Source organism: Condylura cristata, unplaced genomic scaffold (assembly GCF_000260355.1).
Source record: "Condylura cristata isolate star-nosed mole 26May11 unplaced genomic scaffold, ConCri1.0 scaffold00004, whole genome shotgun sequence".
Classification (NCBI taxonomy): Eukaryota; Metazoa; Chordata; class Mammalia; order Eulipotyphla; family Talpidae; genus Condylura; species Condylura cristata.
The window spans coordinates 60,814,023-60,840,938 of record NW_004567105.1 but is presented as its reverse complement, the minus strand read 5'-3'; the positions used below and the strand labels follow the sequence as shown (position 1 = coordinate 60,840,938).

The following is a 26,916-nucleotide window of genomic DNA, read 5'->3' as shown; positions in this document are numbered from 1 at the left end:
GCCCGGGCGCCCAGGCCCCGCCGCCGCGGAAGAGGTGAGTGCAGCGGGAACCGGGAGGGAGCGGCAGGCGGCCGGGCCACCCCGCGATCCCTCTGGGACCCGCGGCACTGCAACTCTGCGGAAGTGTCCCGGGCGCGGGGCTCGGGGGGCCGGGTGCTGCCGGTGGATGCAGGGGCGACTGGACTGGAGTGGTTGCGGTACCTGTCCGGACCGTAGCTCCATGGCGATCAGGGGGGTGTGTGGATGATGTGGCCTGCGGGATCACCAGTGTGCAAAGCAACTTTTCCCGTAAGCTTCTCATTAGGTGGGTGCTTCCATACACCCTCATCCCCACGTTCCTGGAGCAGGATTCCCTGTCCCCCTTTTCCTACCTCAGCTCTCTCTCACACTAAAGCCTCAGGCGGGGCTCTAACCTGGGGTAGGTGCGCCTATGTTGCCCCAGTGTCCAGATCTGAGGGTTGGATGGGCTAATCCAATGAGTCACTGCACTGGTGGTCCCCACGTGGAGGGTCTCCCAGATCCACAGGGCGTGAGCACGGCCAGCCCAGGGGCAAGGCTTGTCCCCTAGCACAGTTCCAGCTGCCCTGACCCCCAGTTACCAGCTTGGATTTGCTTTTCCAGTGGGGAGTTCTGCCTTGACTGTGTGTTGGGTGTAGGGGATTCTAAGGAGCCTGCAGTTAAGCCAGCATTTGGCTGGAGTGCTGGTGGCCAAGTGGGCAGGGGACACTAGGGACCCGAAGGGCTCACCTGGAGCAGGAGGGACCAGAGTGTGTCAAGTGGCTGAGGAATGAGACAGAGCTGACAGGAGAGGGGTCAGCTGGAGCCGGGGAGGACTAGAGGCCTGGCTGGATAAATAACTTCTAATTCTTAACATAACTGTGTTGCAAATACCAGCCCTGGAACACCTGGGGGAGGAGGCCAACTGAAAGCAGTGGTGTGTTCACCTGGGAGCTGGGTCAGGTTGGGATTCCTTCCTCTTGATTGAACTCAGATAGTTCCTCAGAAGCCCCCTGTCCTAGCTGCAGAGATAGGAAATTGCATTCAAGGGTTGGAGGCTAATTCCAGTGCAGGAGGTGGGATGGAGCTGGGGCTTTATCCCAGGTGCACATGGAGGGTGCTTGAACCAGTGCAGTATGGTGATCTGGAAGGTTAGGGCAGTGGGAATGCCCACCCCCGCTGCTGCCCCTCAGTTCTGAAGAAGTGAGGCCCGGAAATGTGGGGGTTGGAGGGAGAAAAGACCACCACCAGCCCCAGCCCCCTCTGCTCTGGGAGGCTTCCCTTGAGGGGCAGAACGGACCCAACCCCTAGCGACTAGGAAACCCCTGACCAAGAAGGGGGGGTTTCAATCCTACCCTTGCTGGGGTGGTTCTGCCTCCAGGTCTGTGGGTTATTGGGGGAGGGGGACACCCAGGAGCTAAGAAGGCGCTCTGGCCTGCCCTACCGGAGGGGGGTGTTTCTGAGGGGCTGAGAAGGGGGTGGTAGGGTGCTGTTACTAATTTCTTCCCGTGTTCCCCCAAGCACCCGCCCGCTGCCGCTCCTGCCTTCCTTCCACTAGGCAGCTCTCAGCTCACTGGAGCCTTCCTCCCCTTCCCTGAGGCCGGCTGTTCACCTCCCGGTCCCCCACTCCAAACCTGGAAGGCCTGGATCACGCTGGACAATTGGACCACCTAGCCCCCTGCCCCACCCCCAGGTGCCTCCAGACCCCCTCGACTGGCCGCCCCTTCCCTGAACCCCTTGCCAGCCCCAGCAGCTCGTTTCTTTGTTCGAGCGTCTCTCCTCCGTCCCTCCCTCTCTCCTCCCTCTCTCCTCCTCCCTCCCGCCTGCCTCCCTCCCTTGCTCCCTCCCCGTCAGCCTTCTTCCCTTCCTTCTCTGCTCTCCTCCTGGTGGGCTCCCAGGTGGCGGTGGCTGTTCTTCCTCTGTCCACCCACCTGGGCTTACCTGGGGGCTTCTCTGGGGCTGGGACTGAGTGGGATGTATTTAGGGGCTGGCAGAGGTGAAGCACTGTAGAAACGGTCTCCCTTTCCCTCCCTGCGCTCCTGCCTTCTCTTCTCCATCCCTCAGGCTGCCAAAGAGGGTAACTGGGTTTGGGCCTGAGGCTCCAACAGACTTGAACATCCCCCATCCACCCCATTAAAGAGCCAGAGCACTACCAGACACCCCCCCCCCCCCCGCCCCTGCAGGGGCCAGGAAGGCAAGGTCCTCCACCTTCCTGGACACCTAGGGGGACTCCAGCACTATCCTTGCTGACCTTGTCATCAGGAAAATGGTTACAGGAGAAATGAGGTCACAGGGTGGGGGGGAGGGGGAAGTAAGTCAACCTGAACCCCGATACATGGGATCAAAACTTTGAGGGATGTATCTTGGCCTCCCTGCTTCCTTGAGCCCCACCCCACTAGCAGGTCAAGTTCTTGAGCAAACATGCTTTTGAGGATGTGTGTAGGCCTGCAGTGTGGACGTGTGCATAGTCACAACTGTGTAGTGGGGGGCCTCCCGGGTCCTGGGTGCACCCCAGGGGTGCTGGTGGTTGCACAGGCCTTTCTCCCATCCGCCCCTCTCACTGAGTCTCACTCAGTTCAGTCAGCACTCGCCCAGAAGACTAGGGAAGGAGCTGGTTCTGATTTTCCCCTCCCCCAACCAGTCACATCTGTGAGGAGGGATCTTGGAGGAACAAGAGGGTGTCAGGCACAGGACAAGGTGGTCCCACCGAGGGCACCACATGGGGAACAGGCCAGGAAGCCATAAGCTGCACTTCCTGTCTGAGGAACTGTGAATGGCTTGTCCTGGAAAGAGAGGCAAGGGGCATGTGGGAGGTAGGTCAGGGCTGGAGCCAGGGTCTGTCTTGTGCAGCCCGACTCAGATGTAGAGCCTGGGCCTTGCCTCAGCATGTGAGCCGCTGCAGGGGGGTCACTGTCCCCCTCACCTCCACTCCAGCCTCTGGGCAATGGGCTGGGGTCCTGTCTTCATTGGGAGAAGGGAAGAGATAGGTTAGGCCTGGGGATGGAACTCAATGTAGATGTTCTTGGTGGCCCCCCACCCTGTGCTCTAATGGGGAGGGGCAGGGAGTTGGCTCTGTTTTTTGCTGGGAGGGAGCAATATGTTCCAGCAACTGGTGCTGAGCTTCGTTTACCCAACAGCCAGTCTGCCTGGGGAGACAATATTTGAAAAACATAGTGTGGAAACTGGGGCCTGCTGGGGGTGTGGGAGTTCTGCAGGGGCCACTAAGGGGGGCCCTGAGACCTGCACAGGCTCACTGGCCTTCCTTGCACCCCTTCTTAGTCCTCTGCACTCAGGGCTGTGATTTTCCTGGCGGGAAGTCCTTCACTGTGTCTTACCTGGATCCCTCCTGCTGTGATTTCAGTAACAGTAGAGCATGCTATTCCCTGCCACTCCTTTTCCAGCTGGTACTGTCTCTTGTCCACTTTGGGGCTCTCTGGGTGTCTCGTTCACCTGTCCCCCTCACCCTTGCCCTCCCCCTAGTAATCAGGTTTAGATTGTTCTGTTCTGGAAGGAGAAGTTTGGCTAAAGCAGGCAGGGTTGGATCACTTCTTCCCCTGTATCTTAAGGTGGGAAGGGGAAGGAATAGCCCATCTAGCTATAGGTGGGTACATGGGAGTGAACCTGTGAGGAACTGGAGAAGGCCCTAAGACACCTGTGAATGGGCTTCAGGATGCATGGGAGCAGGTCAGTCTCCAGTGACTGTTGACAGCTCTGGTGACCCGAGCTTGCACACAGTTCCTTGTGTTCCAGGCCATTAGTTACATTTCCCCAGACACAGGCAGAGGCAAGATGTGAGGTTTGCCCACTGGGGCATTCACGGACTCAGGCTGAGGGTGTGGGCAAGGAGATACCCATCATTCTTTTAGTCCAGATAGGGAAACAAGGTACCTTGGTTTTATACGAGGTACCTTGGAGGTACCTTGGAATTATACGAGGAAACATTGGGAGGATGGTATCCCTGCCTTGCTACACACATTCTAATTTCGGTTCCCCCTCCCAGGTGTTCAGACAGCCGAGCCAGTCTCCTGGGCCCTAGGCCCCTCCCACAATGCCTTTCGCTGGTCTCCTCCTCTGGGCTTCCCTACTGACTGGGGCCTGGCCAGCTACCCCCACCCAGGACCACCTCCTGGCTACGCCCCGTGTTCGGCTCTCTTTCAAAGGTAAGAGGTTGCCTTGTTCCCCAGCACCATTCTCTGTTCGCACAGCACAGTAGAGAGAAGAGATGCCAGGGGGGGAAAGGACAAATTGTTTGGCCTAGTGAGTCATCCTAGGGGGTGGGGGCAGGGCCGTTGAGGAGGCGGGGATTTGCTGAGAAAAGCTGGAGCCTGGACCACCTGAACCTTCCGGGAAGGGTCTTGGGTCTGGGCACCTTCCAGACAGAATTGGGGTCTGGGTGGCCTGAGGTCTGCGGGGTATGTCTGTGTGTGGTAATGGGGAATTTGGAGTTGTCGGTCCAGGAAGGAGGCCTTTCCTGGCCAGTGCCCTGCATCTGGTCCCCGAGAGTCCCTGGGGAGGTGGGACAATGGGGCAGGCACAGAGACCTGGGGCACCCGCAGAAGCAGGACCTGTGTAAGAGCTTAAGGAACCTCCTGGGGTCCTTAAGGGGCTGGGGAAGGCTCTCCTGGCTGTGACTGAAGGGCAGGCCCCCTGGGCTCAGAGTGTGTGCTGTTGTGAGAGGTCCGAACTCCTGAGGGCCCCAATGACCTTTCTTTTTTGGAAGTCACTGGAAGGTTTTAGTGATGAGTGGGGTTTGCAGAGTGAGAGGCAGGTCCACTAGATCCATCACCTCTGCACCCAACCCTCCGGGCAGGTGAATACACAGGCACATTTCCTGGAGAATATAGGTGGCTCACTCACTAGCCTCTCCCTGGAGGTGTATGTGACCAGAGGGGTCAATTCTCAGCCTAAAGTAAGGGGCAGCAGCCAGGCTAGGTCCTGGGACCCCTGGGAACACTGCTGAGTTCTTAGCCTTGGCCCTCCTCTGGCCAGATATCACTCTGTCCAGCTCCCTGCCCTGGGTGGGGCCAACATAGCCCTGGCTGGGCAGATTTCCGAGTACACATATGGGGGTGAAAGGCTGGGCTGACCTTTCCTTCCTCAGGCTTGATTAAGGCCCAGCCCACAGCTAACCATGTTCCCATGTCAATCCAGAAGTGGGCAGGAGGGCTGATAGGTTTGTGTTGTAAAAGTACAACTCCTCTCCAGGCTTGAGAAGGTGACATATTTATTCTGCAACCTCCACCCTTCCCTGTGGAAAGCTGCAGAGCACATGAATAGATCTGGAAGGGGCCTGATCCCCACTCTCACCCCTTCCAAGCCCAAGTGCCAGCAGGGGGAGCAGATCCTCCCCTCCCCCCACACCCTTGGGACTTGGAGCCCAGACATGCACTCTGGGTATTATTTTTGTCACCACCCTGGAGACCCATGAGGGGAAGCAGGAGAGCCCAGACGTAAGAAGGGCTGTTTGAAGCTTTTAAACCTTTGTGGACCTCCAGGGGCAAAGGAGCAAAGACTTTTGTTCCTGTTTTCCAGAGAGAGAAACCGAGGCTCGGGCAAGGGCAGAAACAAGGTCAGGTAGGAGGCAGAGAGGCCAGAAATAGAACCCCGGTGTCCTGGCCTTGTCCACACCGACACCCACATTAGTCAGGTCGATTCCCTCTCAATTAGCTCTGAAGCCGACGCCCGCAGTGACGAAAAGCCCAGCTCCCTGGCAGCCAGCCTGCAGTGCTGACTGCTGTGGCAGCCTGGGTGGGGCTGCAGGGTGCATGGGGCCACCCCAGCCCCTGGCCGCCGGCCTCCTGCCTTGCTTGTGCAGGTTGCCCTGCCCTGAATGACCTTTCCTGCTCTCACTGACCTCATGTCCTCCATAACACTTCTGTGTCTCTTCAGCCTAGGAGATACTCGAGAACTTACTGTGGGCCAGGTCCTATGCTGAGTAGTGGGGACGCTGCAGTGAATAAGACGGGGTGCTCATAGTCCCCTTGGCTGAAAAGACAATGAGCACCCAGTTGATCGGTGCCCCCTGGAAGCCTGGCACTTGCTGTGCCAGCCCTGTGTTTCCCCCCTGCTCGGTGGGCTCAGCCAGGTCATCTGTGTGAAGTGGCCCTCGGTGAGAGTGGACGGCACCTCCTGCAGACGCCAGAGGCCCACGGGCAGCCCGGAAACTGGGAGACCTGGCACACACCACGGCCGGGGAGGGTTACTCGCACTCCCTCAGTGCGTGGGAAGGATATGGCCGCTGGCACACCAGGCTTCAGGGCCCCCTGCCCTGAGTCCTGCTGTGTTTGGGAGGTGCTCATTCCAACCTGGTTGGGCCAGGGGGTCTGGCATGAGGGGCCACACGGTCTAGGACAGATAAGGAACAAAGGCAGGAACTGGGCCAGGCTTGGGCTCGCTGCCTGCCCACCCGCCTGGGCACCCCAGCCAGGCCTAAAGCCAACACCGGGTAAAGGAGAAAGTGCCAGGCTTCCATCAGAGTGGGGGCTCCTGTGTCCCTGCCTCAGGCCTCTGTCAGCAGCATAGCCAAGGTCAGGCAGAAGTGAGGAGTCAAGTGGGGAAGACTTCCAGGAAAAGGCAAAGTATTCTTTGGTTCCTGGCTCTTGAGGGCTTGTGGGTTCTTGGGCTAGAGAGCCTGGGTCCTCTTTCCTCCACCCCTCCTTTCCTGGGCCTGGAGTCCCCTCAACTAAGTCAAGTCTGGGAGGGAAAGCCTCCCTTCCCCCAGCCTGAGCCACCCCAAGCCCCAGGGCACCACCTCTGACTGTGGTAGGGAGGTGTGGAGGGCCTTGCCAGGTCTTTTGTTCAGCTTAGGGAATGTTTACTTTTTCCCAGGAAGCCACCCCCACAAAACACACTGCTGCCTGGACTGGCTCTGACCAGGATTTGGGGCCAGATTGGGTGGGGAAAGGGGTCTTGTGATGACATGAGGTGGCTGGGTCCTGGGGAAACTGAGGCAGGAGTAGGGTGATGGAGAGATCACCATGCCAGAGGGTGGCAGGAGGAATGAAAATAATAGAAGATGCCCATGATGGGAACCAAATGGGGATACCGCTAGAACCCGGAAGGGGTCTCCCTGGATTTCCTGTGAGGCACAAGACCCAGAGGCTTCCCCAGTACTGAGAAGCAGCCTGCCCAGAACTAAGAGAGAGCAGTGAGGAGATGCGGGCACAGCCTTCTCCCAGGGCCCAGGGCCCGGCTTCTAGGATCTTGCTGTGCCAACGCCAGCCTTTCCCACCTCATTTCCCAAGGAAAGGGCTGGGGTTCCCCCCAGGCCGGCTTCTTAAGCTCTCTTCTCACTGAAGCAGCAGCCGTGGGGTTTGGTTATTTCCTGTAAATACAATCCCCCAGCCCCCCTAACACCCCAACCCCTCCACAGAGCAAGAGAGGAACGGGTTCCCATGTCCGGAGTAGCCCTGGGGTTCAGATCCTGTCTGTCAGGGCAAAACTAGAATGCTCAGTGGGGACGAATATTATGTAGGTAGAAGACAAATGGGCCCACCCACCTCTCGGCCCAGCCTCTGAGTCTCTGGGGTTAATGACAGTGCCGCCTCTTAGGTGATTTACGTTTGGCATCACACAACCAAAGTCACTGGGTCTCTTAGGAGAGGATGAGATTGAGGGGTGAATGTGGGTTGGGGTGGAAGTGCTTGAGCCAGCTTTGAGGGCTCTTTGCCCCAGCCCGAGGCTTGACTGCACAGGGCAGCCTGAAGACCCACCTTTTCCCCCCACAGACGCCTTGCAAAGCCAAAGGAGGCTTGGAGCTTCAGATTGCAGAGGAGGAGGGAAGGCAGGGTGAGGCAGCCAGGCATGACACAGGGAGCCGGGCAGGGGTCAGGTGGCTTTGACGGCTGCAGAGGGATTTGGAGCTAGCAAATCGGAGTGGTGGACGTTTCAGGAGGAGCCAGGATGAGGGAGGAAGGAAGACTCAAACCACAAACTTCAGCTTGGATCCCTGCATTTGGAATTTCAGTTTTCCTGGAAATGGAAGCTACCTCATTTCTGAGAGGGGACTTGGAGTGGCCACTTTGGGACCTGGGAGGTCCTGGGGGCTGGCCGGCTGGCCGTCCCCTGGGTGACCAGGAACTGGCCCTTGAAGAAAGTAGGACAGGTCCTTTTGCTTGCCAAGGACCTGCCCAAGGCCTAGCTGGAGTCACTGAGGCCAGGGCCTAGGGTCCTTGGCTCTGGCTCTGGGTCCAGCCACGCTCTGGATGGGACCACCGCTGGCTGGGCCTCAGTCGCACAGGCCTTGTCTCTGGTTCCCTGGCACAATGCCCGCCCCTCCCTCCCTGGCTCCAGCTTCCCTTGGCACTGAGCAGGGAGCTGGTGCATGCTCAAGGAGTAAATCATGTTCCTTGGCAGCCCCCACTGCTTTATAATCGTAAAGAATTTAAAGAGAAACCGCCAAGATAAAAACCTCATCCCGGCCCATAAAGGCATCTTTCACCCAGTGGCTTGGGAGGCAGTGGCCTCAGAGTGGGCTCCTGGCTGCCCGCACCTGTGTGTGCGCTTGCTGGCACTGACCCTCCCTGACCCTCGGGGGCCCCAGGGGTGTGGGGGGGAGAGTGTCTTTAGTGCCAGGGGCTTCTGGCTCCTGAATCCTGAGAGCCCTCTAGCTCCTCTCCCAGGGCACTGGAGTACTTGGACTCGGTAGAAGCAGTCACTAGCGGTGACTGAGTCTCTGCCCCAAGGCAGACTGGCCCCCGCAATTCCCTTGTCGCTGCGCAGCCTTGTCGCTGCGCAGCCTTAGACAGGGTGCTGAGCCTCCCAAGCCTTGCGCTGGTGGCGATGGCCTGGCCCTGGAAGCGGCAGCCCGAGGGCGCAGGCAGTCTAGTGTAGGCCTCCCACCGGTCCTGAACTTTGGTCCTGAGCTTGCCTCTGTTCCTGCTGCCCAGTCTGTGAAATGGTACTGACCTCGTTGTGCTGTTGGGAGGACTAACTTGGTGACTGCAGCCCCAGAAAAGGAAGTCCAGAAACTAGGAGCTAGGCAGAGGGGCAGGTAGGCGCGGAGAGGTGATTGCCATCCCCAGGAAGCCGATCTCTAGGAGTCCTGCTCTGCCTCCCCCCTCCCTTCAGGTTTCTAACTTTTGGTGAGGGGGACAGGGCCCCGAGTCTTGGGGCCCGAGGGGTTAGGAGAATTCCTACCTCAGACATCCAGAGACACTTCATAGAGGAAGCTGCACCTCGTATAGGGGAAGCCTCCCTTCCCGTGTGTGGGAGAAGGAAGAGCAGGAGCAGAAGTAAGTGACTGCGGAGAAGTAGCAAGGTGTTAGCCAGAGTCTTGCTCTTGGCGCTCCAACGTAGTTTGCATTTTTTCCTTGTGGTTTTAAGCTTTTTTTCTCATCACAGAGGTACCAAATTACATATGTGGGGAATATCCGGTGATAGAGATGCATGTGGGGAGGAGATGCCCAGGGGGTATCCCCCCACCCCAGGTGAGCTGGCCAGTCTGGGTGGAGCCCCTGGTCAGCGGCAGCTCCGGCTATGCCAGGCCTGGGCTGCTCCTTCAGGCGGCTACATGATGGCTGAGAGTGTGTTTGTAGGCCTGGCCTCGTCCTGCCCTGGGAATCTGAGCCCTGCCTCAAGGGAACCGTTGGAGCTTTGGAGAAGCAGAGAATATTGCTGCTGCATTTTTCTTAGAAATAGCAAGAGGGCCTTTGCCAGAGGCCTGCATGCCAGAAGGCTCCGGTCTGAATCCAAAGCCCCGCTCACGTGGGTGCCTGAGCTTGGCAGGCCGGCAGCATCCCCTCTCACCCCTCACCCCAGGCTGCCGAGCAGCCCAGGGAGAGGGTGGAGACCTGCTGGGCTCCAGACGCTGACCACTGATCCTGACCAAGCAAAGAATGGGGCTTGGGCTGCTGGCCTAGCATCCAGGCCAGCCTGTGGGGGAGGGCGGCCTCAGGTAGACTAATCTGTGGCCATCTTCCTGGGGCTGCCGTCTGGCAGTGGTTATCTGGTGCTTCTTTGCCGGATGGGATAGTCCCAAGGAAGGGGACTAGGAAACCTCAGGCCCTCAGACCCAGAGCTCAGCTCCAGACCCCTCCCCCCACTCTTCTTCCTTCCTTCCTCCCCTGCTCTCCCCTTGCCTCCACTCCTCCCCCATCACCACCTTGACCCCTCCTTGCTTCCTACTGAGACAGGCTCTTTCCTCTGAGGTCTTGTTCCCAGCTAGGAGCCTTATTTCTTCCTGCATACGGCTTGTTGCTGATGCCCTCAAGGGCAGAATGCGCTGCCCGTGCTTCAGCTGGTCAGCTGGCACACTTGATTCTGTGGGTCATATACAAGAATTGGCAGCAGCAGCCAGAATGTGGGGGCGTTTCACAGCTCAAGTGGGCTGCACTCCAGAGCGCCTCTGCCCAGGGCTACCTGCACCAGCTCTCTGGCTCAGCCCCCTTCCTTCCTAGCACCAGGCCCGAGCCGAGTCCTGCCGCCTTCCTGGCCAAGGCTGGCCGAGTCCCTCCCCAGGGTCCTGACTGGCTGCATTGCACGCCTAAGAGTGACCCTGATAACACATTTCCCAGAGTTGTGCTTCCTCTCCCCAGTTGGGGGATAGGTTGCGACTGTCTGGGACATTCTGGGAATCTCTGGGAGGGCAATGTGGTGGAGCTGCAGGGACCCCAGGAGTCCAAGAATGGCAGACACAGGACGAAACCCAGGGCAGGGGGAGGGTCTTAACACCCACCAGCCTGTCGGTCCCATCCTGGCCTGTCCGTCTGGGTGATTTATCGGAGTAAATGAGCCGTGGAGAGTTTGTTGTCTTTTGCAGTCATGGAGGGAGGAGGAGGTGGTGGAGGAAGGAGTGAGGGGTTTCCGGGCCAGGTCTGGAATGTGGGAGGAGGGGTGGACCCCCGCCTGTGGAACTGGAGGCCCTGAATGGCCACTTCACTCTCCCCACCTGAGAAATGGATCGCTGCCACCCTCCCCCTCAGGACCAACCTCCCTGCCTACCCCCTTCACACTTCTCAGAGCACATTCCTATGTGAGCTCCTTGCTGGGCCCAGGCCACCTCCTCCCACCCCATTCACATGGGCCATCCTGCCCCTCCAGGTCAGCTCTCTCTATCATACTGCGGACTTCCAAGCAGGGGGTGGGCAGGGGTCAGTGGAAACATTGGAAAGTCCCGCACCTGCTAGGACAAAATGGTCAAAAATCACTGGACATCTTGAGGGTGGAGGTGAGGAGGTCCCGATTTCTGGTTCCGGGCTGGTGTTTATGCCAAGAACTGACCCTGCGGCTCCTTCCCTCCCCGCTCTTCCCGGGTCAGGGATGAGCTATGCCCCAGCCTGTCTTCTCCTGGGCGGAGCAGGTGGGCACTGGGGCGGAACGGGCGTGGGAACAGCCTGCCTGGGCCTGCGGACCCCGGCCCCAGCCCCCGGCCCTCAACCCCTGAAATGGGAGGGTCGCCCACTGCAGAGCCTCAGCCCAGCTGGGCCGCTCCAGCCCCAGCTCCAGCTGGGTGTTTACTGAACAGTTGGGATGTTTACAGTAGCGTTGGAGGAGGGGCCCCTTGTTCTAGGGGATTTCCCATCTTGGGGGTCCCAGTGGTGGCTCTCCTGACCTGCACCCCTGGACAGGCGTGTCAGGGCTGCAGCTTCAGCAGCCATCCCCACCTCCCGACAGTGGGCCAGTGTCATCAGCAACCCTCTCCCCAGAGGGGCTGACAGTCCCAGGAAGTGGCAGCTCTAGGTGGTGAAATACGGTAACTGGGTCCCCAGTTAAGACATTTAAATTAAATTCAATCAGAGCAGTTATTGAATATAAACACTCCGAGTCATTTACATGTTAATTATGTTGAATGGACTACGAGGCCATAATTAGTTGCTAATTGGGTGAGAGCTGCTGTAATTGGTTTTGTTGGCACGACCTGGCTCACCTGCCTGGGGGAAAAGGGGGAAAGAGTTGATGGCTGTAGTGGAGGCCTTGGGTCTGGAGCTGGAGATCCTGGCCCATGGCTGTGATTGGAGGTCAGATATTAAGGAATTTCGCCAGAGAAGCCTGGACGCTACCTCCTACCCCCCAAAGAGCGGGGAGTTTAAGCCAAAGCAAACTCCTGGATTTGGCTTCTAGGGGTTCTCATCACAGTGGGGGGGGCGGCGGCTAGAAGAGCCAGCCCCTGCATTAGCAGTGCCAGTGTCTCCTGCTCAGCCACATGTGGGAATTCAACCTGAGCAAATGGCAGATGCCCCAGAGAGGGTCCATGGGAACACTGGGCAGGGGTCACCCTGATCACATCCCTGGCAGAGGCTGGAGCTCTGGCTTCACCCGGCCAGTGTTGGTGTCCTGACATTGAGGTATGAATGGAGGGGGTATGCTGAACATGGGGGAAAGGTGCTTGTTAAGCCATTGGGGCTGCCCTGCCCCCAGCTCAGGCTGGCTGGGGCTCCCAGGGTTGCAGGGCTGTGGCCAGGGACTGAGGCCTTCCGGCTGGCCGCTCATTAAAAGGGGATTAGGCCCACAGCCAGGGGGCCAGCCCAGCCCCTGGACCTTCCTCTGGGGCCCTGCAGCTTTGGTGGGGGGTAATAAAGGGGCTGAGACCCCCTCCCTGGAGCCCATGGGGGTGTCCAGTAGGGACTGTCTGCACCTGGCCACTCCCGCCACGTCCATGTCTGCCTTAGCTTCCCTCAGAGGGCAGGGACTCTTTCTGACAGAGAAACCCTGCCCAGCACCCCCACCTCTCACTGCCCGCATCATCTCTTTAGCGCAGAGATGAGGGCCACGCTAGTCCACATGAGGTCAGAGGTCAGGGCTGGGCTGTAGGGTCCTGTCTGTCATGGCCCCCTACCCAAGCATGGCTAGGGGAGGTGACCTGTCAGTCAGAGCCTGCTGCTTTGTGGGGTCGTAACCAAGGGGGCGGAGCACTCACCTCTACTCCAAGACCCCCCACTTTTTGTGGCAGCCCTTGCCTTGCTGGCAACGGGTGCCGTCGAGACAGGCAGCAGGGGCCTGCCTGCTCAGGGCTGGCCTTGTCTGCCAGCTCCTTTAGAGTGGGGACTCACTGGCTGCTTCCCAGGGAGCAGCAGCAGCAGCCCCCCAAGACTAAACCCCCTGTGTTCCTGCCTCCAGACCTTGGCCAGGTCATTCTGCGCCAGAACCCTGAGTGTCTAGTGGCCTTGGGGGATGCGAGGCTAGGAATGACTGCGGAAATGAGGTGTCTGATGCCAGAAAAGGCTCTTCCTTCCCAGTGACGGGAAAAGCCTTCCCGGATGTCGCCCCACCCAACCTGTGCCCAGCCTGGGTGAGCGGGTGGGGGTGGGGAGCCCTTCCCAGGAATCATCACCTAGTCACACCGCCCTCCCTCCCTAAGGTCAGAGATACCCACAGAGCCCTGAGCTGTGTCCTGGCCTCACCCTCAGTATTGTCATGGAGATGGAGAGGGTGCACTTCTGCTCTTAGGGCTGGACCTCAGACAAGGGAGACCGGGATGGGACCTGGTCTGAGGATATGTTCAGGCTGGACCACGGCACCTTCTCCCACGAGTGGCCCCTCAGGCCCCCTTAGCACAGTCCCTGCTCCTTACAGCAGTATGTAGCTGCTGTCACTGCAGGTGCCAGAGTGGGAGACCTAGCATCGCTTGACTGCCCTCTGCCCTGGCCCAGGCCTCATGGAGGAATGAAGGCCCTAGTTCTTTCGCCCCGTCACAGGGTAGGGAGCGTGGACAGGATATCAGTCGTCACTTGTGGCCTGAGGTGTGCTATTTCCCCCTGGCCTCAGTCTTTCTGCCTGGAGCTGGGAGCAAGGCTGTTGTGGGGTCCTTGTTTGACTCCTTTCCTGCGGGTGCTCCAGTGGACAAACGCTGCAGCTGCAGCACGGCCGGAACCCCGCACCCAGTCCACTCCCGGACCTGGGAAAGCGCCTTCCCTTCTCCACCTATTTCCCTTTATGTAGGTCCGGTTTGGATGGGTTATTCTGGGTTTAGCTCTGCTGGGGGCTGGTAGGGGGGGCAGACAGGATGGAGTTAGAGGGCGGCTGAGGTGAGTCATACAGGAACCCCTTCCTCCCCATTGCCCTCTCTGCTCCCCATCCCAACACTAGCAAACGGGGCAGCGGAGTGGGACCGAGGGGTGGATATCTCTAAGAGATGGTGAACCTGCTTCCATGGAGAGGACTTGCGACCCTGTCCCACTCTCCTTACCCCCAAGTCAGAGGCAACCTGTGAAGGGGGGGTGGTCTGAGGGCCAGAGGAGATCAGAGCAGAACCCCCACCCCAGGGCCACGTCGAATGTTAGTACTCGGAGTCCCCACACGGTGGGGAAATAAGGCTTAGAGAGCCAGAATGCCCCACCTGGGGTCACGAGCTCAGGCCAGAGCTCAGGCCAGAGCCGGACTCCTGATGGTGGTCCCACCCCGCCACGCCCCACACAGCCTCATGGGGGCTCTCCTCCCACCTCATGGTTTCCACGGCGACTGAAACATCTTGTCCTGTGACAACAGAACCATTGACGCCATTTCCCGGTGGCCACTATGTAGTCCCGAGGGTCCTGAGTCACATGCCTGTCACTGGAGAGGGAGTCACCTTCCAGCCCTGGGCCTCCCCCTCCGTAGGCTCAAAAACCAAGGACCTGAGTGGGAATCTCTCCCACCACCCCTGCACTCTGGCACGTAGCTTTCCTTCTGTGCTTCACCTGTAAATTGATGTTTGGACCTCAGGGCTTTGCATATAGTATGTGCTGAAGACTGATGGGAAGCTCCTCCCCCGCCCCCAGGGGCAGACAGGCTAGGGACTCTGTTGAGGGGCAGGACAGTGAGATCAGCTAATCTGCTCTACATGGAGGCGCCGGTTTCTTCACTGGCCGAATGGGCTGTTCCTGGCTTTCTCACAGAGGGCCTGGAGCCCACAGTGCTGGGGCTTTGATGGGGACACGGACTTGGAGGTCCATGGCAGAGGAAGTGGGTTCAGACTATAGAGGCCAAGGCTGGGCAGGAATGGGGGGTGAGGGGCAGTACTGGTTGTGTTTCAGGGAGCTAGGTGTTTGCAGCTTCCCCCACCCCAGGTGCTTGTGTCTGGAGGTACCCATTTGAGTTTTTCTTGCTCCCCTCCAGTGCCCCCTAAATGCCCCTTACCCTGGGCCAGCAGGACGGGTAAAGGTACAACCAAGGCCATGCCCCCATACCCTCAGCCAGGGTATAAATAACCCCTGGCGGGCTGTACCCAGCCTGGGGGTGCTCCGCTGGCAGCCCCACTTCCTCTCTGGCTACTTCCTGGCCCTGGGAGGTGGGTGAGTGTTTACTTTCCTGTTGTCACTAGGGCTGGGTGGCCAGGCGGGGGACTCCGAGTGGCCCAACAACAGGTGCAGGACAGGTGCCCAGGCTGCCCTGCCCAGGACTTCAGAAGCGCCGCCGAGCAGGCGGGAGAGGCCGTAGCCTGGCAGGAATTGGTCCTTTGATCCCTCGGCGTCCCTCCGTCCCAGTGGTTGGACAAGGTCATCACCTGTATTCTCTTGTCGCCACATAGTGAGGACGGGGCAAGGCCAGGCCTTTGCTTACCTCGCAGAGATCCTTAGCATGGTCTCCAGATGCCTTAGCTTGGCCTGCTCTAGGAGTCCTGGGCTCCCAGCCCACCTTGGGAACCTCCGGACACACACCTCCACTCCACCCCAGGTTCTCCAGCACATGACAGGGGTCAGGGTTGGTTAGGGTAGTTCCTAATGCTTGACCGATGGCCATGGCCATCTGCTGGTCCCACCAGTGCTGAAGCCTCACAGCCCAGCTGTTCTCTGGCCTTCCTCTTGATTGCCCCACCTGTAAAATGGGTTCCCAGCTGCAGGGTGGGGAGACAGGGCGTGCTTGCCCCCCGTGGTGAATGCCTCATCTGCGCGGGACACGTGTGGGCGTGTGTGCACGTCTGGGCCATGTGCGTGCACGCATGTGCTCGTCTGTGTGCTGCCACCTCAGGCCTCCTGTGAATATTCATCACCCTCATTACAGTCTTCCCTCCTGCTGAGCTAAAAATAGCTGGGGGTGAGTGGAGGAGGGGCTCGCCAAAGGGACCCCTCTGCTCTCCCCTTCCCAGACAAAGGTTTCCGAGTTTCCTGGAGTCCTGTGCCTGCCCTTGGCCTGTCACTGGCCAGTTCCCACCTGCCCTTCACCCTCAGGAGAGAGGACTTGGGCCTGGGCGGGCCAGGGCTGCTAGACTCACATAGAAGAGACTGAGCACTGAACTGGACCCAGCTCTGTCTCGGTGCTGCAGTGCGAGGAGCAGGGCCTCCTTCCTGGGGAAAACTGCCTGGTGGGTGCAGAGTGCTCAGGAAATTCCCTGAGCAGCAGCCCTGGGAGCCTGGGGAGGAAGCCTGGGTCCGTGGGGTAGCAAGGCCTTCTGGTGTCCTGGCTGACCCACCTTAGATGAGGGGCAGCCCTGCTGTGTGCCAGCTTTGGTCTGTCTGGTGGTAGCTGGGGTGAGGACAGGGCATCTGGGCTCTGCGCCAGCGTCTCCAGGCTGTCCTGAATGCACCTGCCTCCACACCCCCTGTAAATTAACCCTTTTAGGCCCTGTGGGAAGCCAGCCCCGCCCGGAGCGTGGGAGTATTTACCCCCCCATCTGAGCAAAGACTCTTTGATGCCATCCCTTGGCCTGGCCCACACCCACTGCCCTTTTTCATGGGGACCCAGAGACTGGCTGGGGCTGCTGATAAATCAGAGTTTGGGTGTGGCCGCCCTTCCTGGCTTGCCCACCTGCTCCACTTTCTCCTTCTAGCAGTTCAGGAACCAGAGAGGGAACTGAAGTCTGGGTGGGGGCGTGGGGGGCTTGAGATAACCATTGGTGGGCTGTGGCGGGTCCTAATTGCTGCACCGAACCCTCCCTCCCCCGCCAGAGCTCAAGGCCACAGGCACTGCCCACTTCTTCAACTTCCTGCTCAACACAACTGACTACCGAATCCTGCTCAAGGACGAGGACCACGACCGCATGTACGTGGGCAGCAAGGACTACGTGCTGTCCCTGGACCTGCATGACATCAACCGCGAGCCCCTCATTGTAAGGGCCAGTCTACATGTAGGGATGCGGGGTGGGGTGCCGAGGGGCCCGTCCAGCCCGTGGCACCCCCTGACTCTCATCTCCGGCAGATCCACTGGGCAGCCTCCCCACAGCGCATTGAAGAGTGCGTGCTCTCAGGGAAGGATGGCAATGTGAGTGCAGTGGGGGGCCACAGGTGGGGGGGGCGGGCGGCCCCAGGGAGGCATGGGGACAGGAGGGCATCTAGGCACCTCCGTGGCTCTCCCTCTGGCCCCAGGGCGAATGCGGGAACTTCGTCAGACTCATCCAGCCCTGGAACCGGACACACTTGTACGTGTGTGGGACCGGCGCGTACAACCCCGTGTGCACCTATGTGAACCGCGGCCGCCGAGCCCAGGTGAGCCCCAGCCCCGGCCCCACGCTGCCCCAGCCTCTGCCGGTAGCTGCGTTGCGGGTTCTGATGGGAACGTGGGCTTGAGTCCCAGCCCTGTGGCCATGGGTGAGTAACTTCTTTCACCCCTCAGCCTCAGCTCCCCTCCCTGAAAATGGGGCTAATAGCTGCCTTTCTCACAGGTCGGTGTGAGGAGGAGGCAGTGAGCTAATGCTCCCAGAGCCCTTAGCACTGTGCCAGGCACGTAGTAAGTGCTCACTCCACATGTGGCAACCATCCTCTTGGCCATGCCGTGGCCCACGCCCCCGCAGCCAGCCAGGGGGCCCGAGGGCCCGAGCATCAGGAGGTTGAATGCTGGGTCAGCTTCCTCCCACCGTGCGGCCTGGGGGAGAGCTGCTCCCTCTCCAGCTCTGCCCTGCCTTGCCTGCTTCTGCCCTTTTCCATTTCCATGTAGGCATGTGCGTGAGCCGGTGTGACCTTACAGGGCATGTGCGAGAGTGATGTGGGCCCGTGGGACATGCGTGTGCCAAGCTGCGGATGTGTGCACACCTGTGTGCATCTGTGCGCTCGAGCGTGTTCCTGGCACGTGTGGTGTGAGAAGCTGGCAGCCCCAGCCCGCTCCCCCAGCCCCCGCCACCCCTGGCTCTAACCCCTGTTCCTCATCTTCTCAGGCCACACCCTGGACCCAGACGCAGGTGGTCAGAGGCCGAGGCAGCAGAGCCACGGATGGCGCCCTCCGCCCGACGCCCACAGTCCCACGCCAGGTGGGCCTCATCCCTCCAGGCCCGTGCCAGCGGCACCACTTACGAACTAAACTCACCCTGGGCCTGGCCTTCCAGCCAGGACCTGCCCCCGGGCCAGGCTCCCCAGGGTCTCCCCTCTGTCTCTGTGCCCCCACCCCCCTTCTGCAGTGCCCTCAGGCTCTGAAGGTATTCCCAAAGGGACCCATGTCAGCCTCAGTGTGACCCCTGCAGGCAAGGAATCATGACGCCACCAGGTGGGGAGGACAGGAGCCCTGGGGCCAGCCATGCCTCACCCCCGGACCCCACTTGTATGGACGCTGGACCACCTGGGCACGCCCGCTACACGTGGGCCCCCGTTGTGCTCTCACCCCCACTGCTCGCGCCCAGAGCGGGAGCGTGGCAGCCGTGTCCAGCCTGACACACACTCGGGTGCCCGTGCCCATGTCCGTGCCTGCCCCGGGCCTTCAGCTGACGGCCTCTCCCTGGGGTGGAAGGGCACCGCCGTCCGTCCGCTAGCCATGATCCCGGGTCTGGTCTGGGGGTGCCGGGGCTGGGCCGGGGCGGGCCCGGGGCAGGGGCTGCCGCTGAATGATGGAGAAGGCGGTCAGTTGAGCTGCGTGTCTGGTGGGCAGTGCTGAGAAGCGGGCCGCGCGGGCACTGCGTGTGTGTGCCAGGTGAGCAGTGGGTACAGAGTGCGCAGCGGCGTGTGTGGAGCTGTGTGTGCCGGGAGTCGTGTGCGGAGTGGAGCGGAAAGCGGGCCTGTGTGTATCTTCCATCACCACCCTGCCACCTGCTGCCGCCTCCTTCCTTCCTCCTTGCCGCTCTCCTCTACCCCCCCACCCCCACCCCACGCACTCTCCTGGTCCAGCACCTTCAGCGTCGTTCCTCCTGGCGTCTCCTGGGCTGGGTTGGGAGGCACAGGGGGCTCGGTGAATTCCATGTGTTCTAAACTGGACCTCTCAACTTCTGGCACCCTGGGAAGGCGTGGAGCTGCGGGCTCTGCTGAGGGACAGGGAAAGGCCACAGACTGCTAGTCTGTCCTGAGGACCAGCGGTCCGGTAGGGAGGGTATAAAGCCTGGGGACACACTGCCCTCAGCACCCTCCGGCCTGGAGGGACCTGGTAGCAAAGGACCGGAGCTCAGGCCCTCGGCCTCCGTCCTCTGGCTAGCAGCCCTCTTTCGGCCTAGGACAGGCAGAAACCGCTCAGTGAGTTGTGCTTCTGTGGCCCGAGGGGACCCTGACCAGAGTCTTTCTGAGGTGGTTGGCATGGAGGAGCCTACCCATGCCCCTCTCGTGACTCCCAAAGCAGAGCCCTCCAAGACCTGGGACCCGGAAGCACCTCCCTTAGGCCCCACGGCATGGCCCTGAGTGACCGTGCCGCAGTTAAAACCCAAGGAGCCCTGAAGAATGGTGGGGGTGGCTTCGGGGTGCCCCTGGGGGCTCGCTCTCACCCTGGGATCCTGACCCCTGCCCTTCCTGGCTGTGGGACCAGCGTGGGTGGTGCTGAGTCCCCCTCTGCCCTGCAGGACTACATCTTCTACCTGGAGCCCGAGAGACTGGAGTCAGGGAAGGGCAAGTGTCCGTATGACCCCAAGCTGGACACAGCCTCGGCCCTCATCAGTGAGTGCCCCACCCCACCCCACCCCCCGTGTGGCCACTGCCTCTAGGATGGGGGGGGCAGCAACACTTACCCCGGGCATGCCATCCCTCAGCCCCGTGGTGGGGCCGCCTCGTAGCGGGCCAAGCCAGGGCCATGCGCGTCCAGGCACAGACAGGGTGTGGGCCTCCATCCAGCCCCTGGGCTGGGGGCGCTCGGGGGACGCATCCCACCCTGAAGTCCGGTGTGGGCCCTGCAGAGGTAGAACTGTTCCAGCCACCACAAGTTGTCTGGAAGAGAAGATAAGCTGAAACGATCGGGGGCAGTCTGACGGGGTCGGGGGTCCCATGGCATGTCCTGGGCTGGCCGGAGAGGTTGGAGAAACCCCACAAAGGAACCTCAGCGGAGAGGCCCGGCCCGATGAGCAGCAGGGGCTTGTTCCCGGCCTAGCCGGGTGTCAGAGGGGCTGGGGGGTGCTCTCTGAGGAGGGCACTGCTGGGCCCCAGCAGAGCGGCTTCTCCAGCACAAGTCACAATCCTGAGCCCTGTTTCCTGGCTGCCCAACCTTATCCACTCCTGGCAGCTGCTGCGCCACCTCCGGCCCTGGGCAAGGGCCCCGGGGTAGGTGGCATGATCCTGCCCCTCTTGGCCAACAGGAAGATCCTAGCGCCGTGGCAGAACCAGGCCCAGGGCCCTGGCGGGGGAAGCAGGGCTTGCCCTGGGCAGCTCTAAGAGGGAAGAAATGGCGTGAGCTGGAGCCAGGGTAGTGGTCAGACTTCCTGTTAAAACGTTCAGGTGTTTGGCGATCCAGCGGTTAAACACAGCTACTGTCAAAAGTGAAGCCACATGCACGTTCAATTAAGTAAATCATTTAAAAAATACAGGTAATAACTATTCAGACTCAATGCTTCCTAGGTGTTTTATTACATTTTCTTATCTGCGCTCTTGAGGTGACTTGCACCTGGGGGCGGAGGGGCTCCCCGCTGCTGTAGCAGCTCTTCCCCTCCCCACCTGTGACCTCCGGACCTCAGCCGGAGGCCTGAAGTCAGCCACGAGGGGAGTTAGGGGTGTGTTCTCCCCACAGACATGGCTGGTTGCGGCTGCCAGAGCCACTGCCGGCATCTTACCCCGCAGCCACCCCACCCACCTGTCATACACTCCTGCCCTGGGGAGGCTAGGGGGCAACAGGACTGCTCTGGGGTCAGCGGGCGGGGGCTCCTGGGGTCCCTGACCGAGCCGCTGGCTTCCCGCAGATGAGGAGCTCTACGCTGGAGTGTACATCGACTTCATGGGCACCGACGCGGCCATCTTCCGGACGCTGGGGAAGCAGACAGCCATGCGCACTGACCAGTACAACTCCCGGTGGCTCAATGGTGAGCGCGGCCCAAGCCCGCGGGTGGGCAGCACCGCGGAGAAGCACCGGCGGGACTCCTGCAGCTGGTTGGGCGGGGGGGAGCCTCCTGTCTGGGGGAAGAATTGCTCCTGGGCATGGCCGCTCATTCTGTCTGCAAAAGAGGCATTGTGGGAGGAGGGCTCGCCAGCTGACCTCTGCCCCTGCAGACCCTTCCTTCATCCACGCGGAGCTCATCCCTGACAGCGCCGAGCGCAATGACGACAAGCTCTACTTCTTCTTCCGGGAGCGGTCCGCGGACGCGCAGCAGAGCCCGGCGGTGTACGCCCGCATCGGGCGCATCTGCCTGGTACGCAGCGGTGGCGCCCCGGCTCCCCGCGACCCGGTCAGCCCTGTGTCCGCAGGGTCCTGGGCCAGCCGGCTGCTCTGACCCAGCCCCCCGCCCCCTGTCCCGCAGAACGACGACGGCGGCCACTGCTGCCTGGTCAACAAGTGGAGCACATTCTTGAAGGCAAGGCTGGTCTGCTCGGTGCCTGGCGAGGATGGCATTGAGACCCACTTCGATGAACTCCGTGAGTGCCCAGGCAGACGGACGGGGTCCTGGGGCTGCCACGGAAGAGACAGAAGCTGACTGGGTGGGCAGGCCCTGGGCTCCTGGCTAGGATACCCGCCCAGCACCCTTTTCCTCTGTTCCCAGAGGACGTGTTTGTCCAGCAGACCCAGGACGTGAGGAACCCAGTCATTTATGCTGTCTTTACCTCCTCGGGGTAAGACGAGCCCACCAGCAGCGGCAGCGTATTTCTGGGTTGGGGTCTCTGCCTTGTAGAGGAGCCCAGCCTGGTGGCAAGTTGTCGGGTGAGGGCGGTCTGGGAAGGGACCCTGGGGATCTGCTCTGCCCACCACAGCGTCCCACCCTGCTTGTAGCTCGGTGTTCCGAGGCTCCGCCGTGTGCGTCTACTCCATGGCCGACATTCGCATGGTCTTCAACGGGCCCTTTGCCCACAAGGAGGGCCCCAACTACCAGTGGATGCCCTTCTCAGGGAAGATGCCCTACCCGAGGCCGGGCACGGTGAGAACCCCGCTCGTCGGCCCGTCCACTTGCTCTCCTTTTAGAAGGCCTGCTGTGGGTCAGCTCATTGCACGCGTGGACCCTGCCATCACGAAGTCAGGTTGGGGAGGTGGGCTACATGCGTGTATAAACCGTCCATAGCCCCTTAATAAGGCTGAATTATTTTGGGGGGGGTTGGGCAGCTGTGGGTAGGTTTGAAATAGAGTGGATTTTTTTTTTTTAATTTTAATTTAAAAGGGAAAAATCAGCCCATTTACACACAAGGTCAGGCTGCGAAGGACCTCAGCCAGGATCCTGAAACAAGGGTGTCGGGCTGGGCATGGTAGGCTGCTCCGGGGAATGCCTTCTGCGGGTGTCTGGGAGCTTAGAGCTTACTTGAGGGAAGAATCTTCACAGCAAGAGCAGAAAGGCAGCTAGGGTCAGCACAGCTGGCGAGCAGTCGTCGGGGTGGGGGTGGGGGCGGGCCAGGGCCCGGCCAGTGGTGGCGGGAGACGATTCACCCGTCTAGGTCTGATGCGGGTTGTGCTACTGAGATCTAAACCCGAGAGCGAGGTGATCTGCCCCCGTGCCTGGGATGTCACAGCTCCATGAGGTCAGGCCTGGGATGGGGAAGCCAGTCTCTGGAGGGGGAAGGCTTCCCGCTGGAGGTAAACTTGGAGGCTGGAAGGATGGGCTGGACTTAGCGGCCAGGGCAGGGGAGCTGACTCCCAGGCAGAGCACACACAGCATCGGGACGGAGCAGAAAATGCCGCACATCCTCCGGGGACTCAGGTCATGGCGCGTGAGGCCAGAGGGGCGGCCGTGGAGTTTGACCTTGTGGGACCTTGAGACCTTGGCTGGAACAGGGTCTGGGTGTCGGCAGACGCCTGCAGGGGGGTAGCAGGGAGAGGGCACGGGGCCAGGCAGAGAGGTCTCTCCAGTGAACCCCGTCTGGGTGGCCTGGCTCTGATGTTCATCGCCTGCCCGCAGTGCCCCGGCGGGACCTTCACACCGTCCATGAAGTCCACCAAGGACTATCCTGACGAAGTGATCAACTTCATGCGCAGCCACCCGCTCATGTACCAGGCCGTGTACCCGCTGCAGCGACGGCCCCTCGTGGTCCGCACGGGCGCGCCCTACCGTCTCACCACCGTCGCTGTGGACCAGGTGGATGCAGCCGACGGGCGCTATGAGGTGCTTTTCCTGGGCACAGGTACCCGCCGCTGCTCCCGGCCCCTCCCACGCTGGGCCCGCTGGGTGGAGGGTGCAGACCCGTGGGGCTGGGACCTACCCTGCTAGGGGTTGCTACAGGCTGGTCGAGGCCAGCTGTGCCATCCTCATCCTCGGGAGCCTTCTCCCTATTGCTGGGATCACTGAGATGGGCGAACCCCATTCCGATCCCCATCCCAGGGGGCCAGTATAAGCGGGGATGCTGCCCTCCTGGGGCAGGGAAGGGAGACAGATGACAGGTACCCCAAGGAGCTGGGTGTGCACACCATGAGTGCAACACGGGGACACCTCCAGCACTGCGGGTCTGGGACGGGACAGCCTGACCACCATCCCTTATCCTCGGCCAGTGCCCCCCTTCGGGAGACACTCTTCAGCCTTGGCACAGAGCTCCTGCTCTACTGCCCTCAGGGTTTTGGGCCTGGTGGGGGAAGGGGCTGAGGCCAGTGCCTCTTCCCCAGCAGCCTCAGCCCCACTGAGGCCCTGCCCGGCCCGTTCCAGACCGCGGGACAGTGCAGAAGGTCATTGTGCTGCCCAAGGATGACCAGGAGATGGAGGAGCTCATGCTGGAGGAGGTGGAGGTCTTCAAGGTGGGTCCCCAGCCAGTCTGTCCTCCCCCTGGCCCTCCGTAGCACCAGCTCCTGACCTCAGCTCAGGCAGGCTGGGAAGGGAGTCTCCGGGTCCCAGACTGACCCCTCTCTTCTTCCAGGACCCAGCACCTGTTAAGACCATGACCATATCTTCCAAGAGGGTGAGTTTGGCAAGGTGGGCTGGGTGTCAGGATGGAGTCTGCACCTCCCTGGGGTCATGCCCTCGGTACTGGGATGGGAAAACTGAGGCATGGGACAAGGAAGGGCAGGAACCCAGCCCGGCCGACTCCTGATGGGGGCTGACCGTGGGGAAGGAACTGACAAGCCCCTTCTGTCCTTAGCAACAACTGTACGTGGCCTCGGCAGTAGGCGTCACGCACCTCAGTCTGCACCGCTGCCAGGCCTACGGGGCTGCCTGTGCCGACTGCTGCCTCGCCCGGGATCCCTACTGCGCCTGGGACGGCCAGGCCTGCTCCCGCTACACCGCATCCTCTAAGAGGTGTGAGCCCCAGGCCCGTGGACCCCTAGCTGCCAGACCAGGGCCCAGTCTGGGGAGGTTGGAGGTAGATGGGATTTGACCCTAGGGGAGGTCTTGGGTGATTCATCCTTACCCTGGAGTCTTGGGGGTTCAGGGACAGAGGGGGGGCTCCCAACTTTCCTTGGGAATACTCCTTCAGGAGCTATCTTCTTCCAGGCGGAGCCGCCGGCAGGACGTCCGGCACGGGAACCCCATCAGGCAGTGCCGTGGGTTCAACTCCAACGGTGAGTGTCTGCCTCACCCACAGAACTGTGTCCAGGGCCCTCGGCTGCTTACGGATGATCCCATGCCAGCAGGAGGTGGTCCCTAGCCACCCCCTCAAGGACTAGATGCCCAGCGGCACCCTGCTTTTCTGGGTGGGGGTCTACGTGTATTCCTGCCGCCCCCTGCAGTCAGCCCGGCAGCCAAGCTGCATTCACACGCTGCTGTCTTGCTCCTCAGCCAACAAGAACGCTGTGGAGTCTGTGCAGTACGGCGTGGCCGGCAGTGCAGCCTTCCTTGAGTGCCAGCCCCGCTCGCCCCAGGCCACTGTCAAATGGTTGTTCCAGCGAGATCCCAGTGACCGGCGCCGCGAGGTGAGTCCCTGTGCCTGCCAGTCCTCACGGGGAGTCCCTTGGGGAGTGGAAATTCCCCTTGGTTGAAGTGTGGTATAGAAACCAAAGTGGGGCGGCCCTCCTTCTAAGATGCCTTTCCAGGTTTCCTTCCCCATGTGGAAATCATTTGACTCAGTCTAGTTATATGCGGAAACTCCGTGGAGTTTCCCGCTACATGGAGACCCGGCCTCGTCCACTGGGGGTGCACTCTAGTGTGCACACGTGTGGGCGAGCTCCAGTGCGTGGACACCCTGCGTGTACCCTCATTTTATGGAACTATCCTTACATGGTAATATGTGGGTGCTCCAGCTCAGCACCCTCATGAAGCAGAGGTTCTGTATGTGCTCTCCAAAGCTCTCTGGCTGTGTGGAGCCCCCCTTGTGCTCTTCCCTCCCAAAGTGGGATCATGCATGTGGCTGCCTTACTGAGGTGCTGTGGAGCCACTTCACGTGGGTTGTTTCTTGGTCTGTGGACGCTCGGCGTGGCAATGCCTGCAGGGAGTGGCCCCGGGGGACGGTCTGACCTGGAAGCTGGCTTGGCCAGCGGTGGACAGCCAGCCCCTGAGCTCCGTGTCTGCCCTGCAGATTCGTGCAGAGGACCGCTTCCTGCGTACAGAGCAGGGCTTGCTGCTCCGTGCCCTGCAGCTCGGGGATCGAGGCCTCTACTCCTGCACAGCCACGGAGAACAACTTCAAGCACGTCGTCACGCGAGTGCAGCTACACGTACTGGGCCGGGATGCTGTCCACGCTGCCCTCTTCCCGCCGCCGGCTGTGAGCGCCCCTCCATCTCCCGGCGCAGGCCCCCCCACGCCCCCCTACCAGGAGCTGGCCCAGCTGCTGGCCCAACCAGAAGTGGGCCTCATCCACCAGTACTGCCAGGGTTACTGGCGCCATGTGCCGCCCAGTCCCAGGGAGGCACCGGGGGCACCCAGGCCTCCTGAACCCCAGGACCAGAAAAAGCCCCGGAACCGCCGCCACCACCCACCAGACACATGAGGCCAGCTGTCAGCCCTGCAGTGGGCCAGCCTAGCCCTTGTCCCTTTTAATATAAAAGATATATATATATATATATAAATATAAAAATATCTATATTCTATACACACCCTGCCCCTGCAAAGACAGTATTTATTGGTGGGTTGTATATAGCCTGCCTCGGCGGCAGCATCTTCCAAAACTCAGACCCACGCTGGTCAGAGATGGCAGGAAACAGCCAGCCTAAGCCGGCCCAGTCCGTCGGCAGCGCCAGGCCAGGACCACCAGTCTTCAGACTCCGCTGGGAGTTCGCCTGCCGGACGACAGCCACCTCCAGATCTCCGGGACCCAGGGAGCAGTCAAGCTCTACCTGGACAGGGCACGCCCCGTGCACCTTGGCCAGCGTGTGCCGTCAGCTTGTGCCGTCGGCGTGGGCCTGACGCGAGGACTGCTTTGGAGACTGAGGGTGGTGGGCGGGCGGGGCTCAGAAGGGAAGAAGGGGCGCGACAGGATGCCAGCCCCTGCCTAGGAGGGGGGCGCCCAGTCACGGGCAGCCCCTCCCCAGGTATTTATTCTCTATTTATTGGGCACGGGAGAAGAGGGGAGCCCTGCCAGGGGCAGCACCTCTAGCCCGCCTCCCCTCCTGCTGCCGGGCAGGGCTGCCTCACTCTACCTCCTCTTCTTTTGTTCTGTGTCACTTGGACTGGGGGGCTGGGGGAATAATAGGGGTCACGTGCAGGCAGGGCTGAGGGGAGAGTGGCCGTGGTGGAGCGGCTCCCCAGGGCTCCTTTCTGCCCACCACTTCTGATGGGTGTAAATAGCTCTGGGTTGGGCACGAGAAGGTGGGACGGGGCCCCTGCTGGCCTTCCACTCCCCAGGCCACAGCGCCCTTGGTTCCATCTTGCTAATAAACACTGGCTCTGGGACT

At 60.8% G+C, this 26,916-nt stretch overlaps 1 protein-coding gene across 3 annotated transcripts; it reads left to right on the top strand.

The window, feature by feature from the left end:
- Positions 1-26,916, top strand: SEMA3F (sema domain, immunoglobulin domain (Ig), short basic domain, secreted, (semaphorin) 3F). Of its 3 annotated transcripts, none has more exons than XM_004676138.1 (19): positions 1-34; positions 3,998-4,157; positions 16,800-16,960; positions 17,050-17,112; positions 17,217-17,336; positions 18,002-18,094; positions 19,601-19,694; positions 20,924-21,043; positions 21,231-21,370; positions 21,479-21,593; positions 21,719-21,788; positions 21,946-22,090; positions 23,060-23,282; positions 23,798-23,886; positions 24,006-24,047; positions 24,228-24,385; positions 24,581-24,648; positions 24,866-24,999; positions 25,602-26,916. In XM_004676138.1, exons 2-19 carry the CDS (start codon positions 4,046-4,048, stop codon positions 26,010-26,012), a joined length of 2,358 nt encoding a protein of 785 aa, XP_004676195.1. In that variant the 5' UTR covers positions 1-34; positions 3,998-4,045; the 3' UTR covers positions 26,013-26,916. The 3 variants fall into 3 exon arrangements, with proteins under 3 accessions (XP_004676195.1, XP_012576023.1, XP_012576022.1); XM_012720568.1 differs by lacking the exon at positions 1-34 and adding an exon at positions 1,624-1,690 and having other exon boundaries at positions 25,602-26,908; XM_012720569.1 differs by lacking the exon at positions 18,002-18,094.

Excerpts from the sequence above, each read along its gene's own strand:
- SEMA3F (XM_004676138.1), top strand. The coding sequence starts at position 4,046 with ATGCCTTTCGCTGGTCTCCTCCTCTGGGCTTCCCTACTGACTGGGGCC. Across the intron at positions 4,158-16,799 it reads TGTTCGGCTCTCTTTCAAAG|AGCTCAAGGCCACAGGCACT; the intron begins GTAAGAGGTTGC and ends CTCCCCCGCCAG. Across the intron at positions 21,789-21,945 it reads GCTGTCTTTACCTCCTCGGG|CTCGGTGTTCCGAGGCTCCG; the intron begins GTAAGACGAGCC and ends CCCTGCTTGTAG.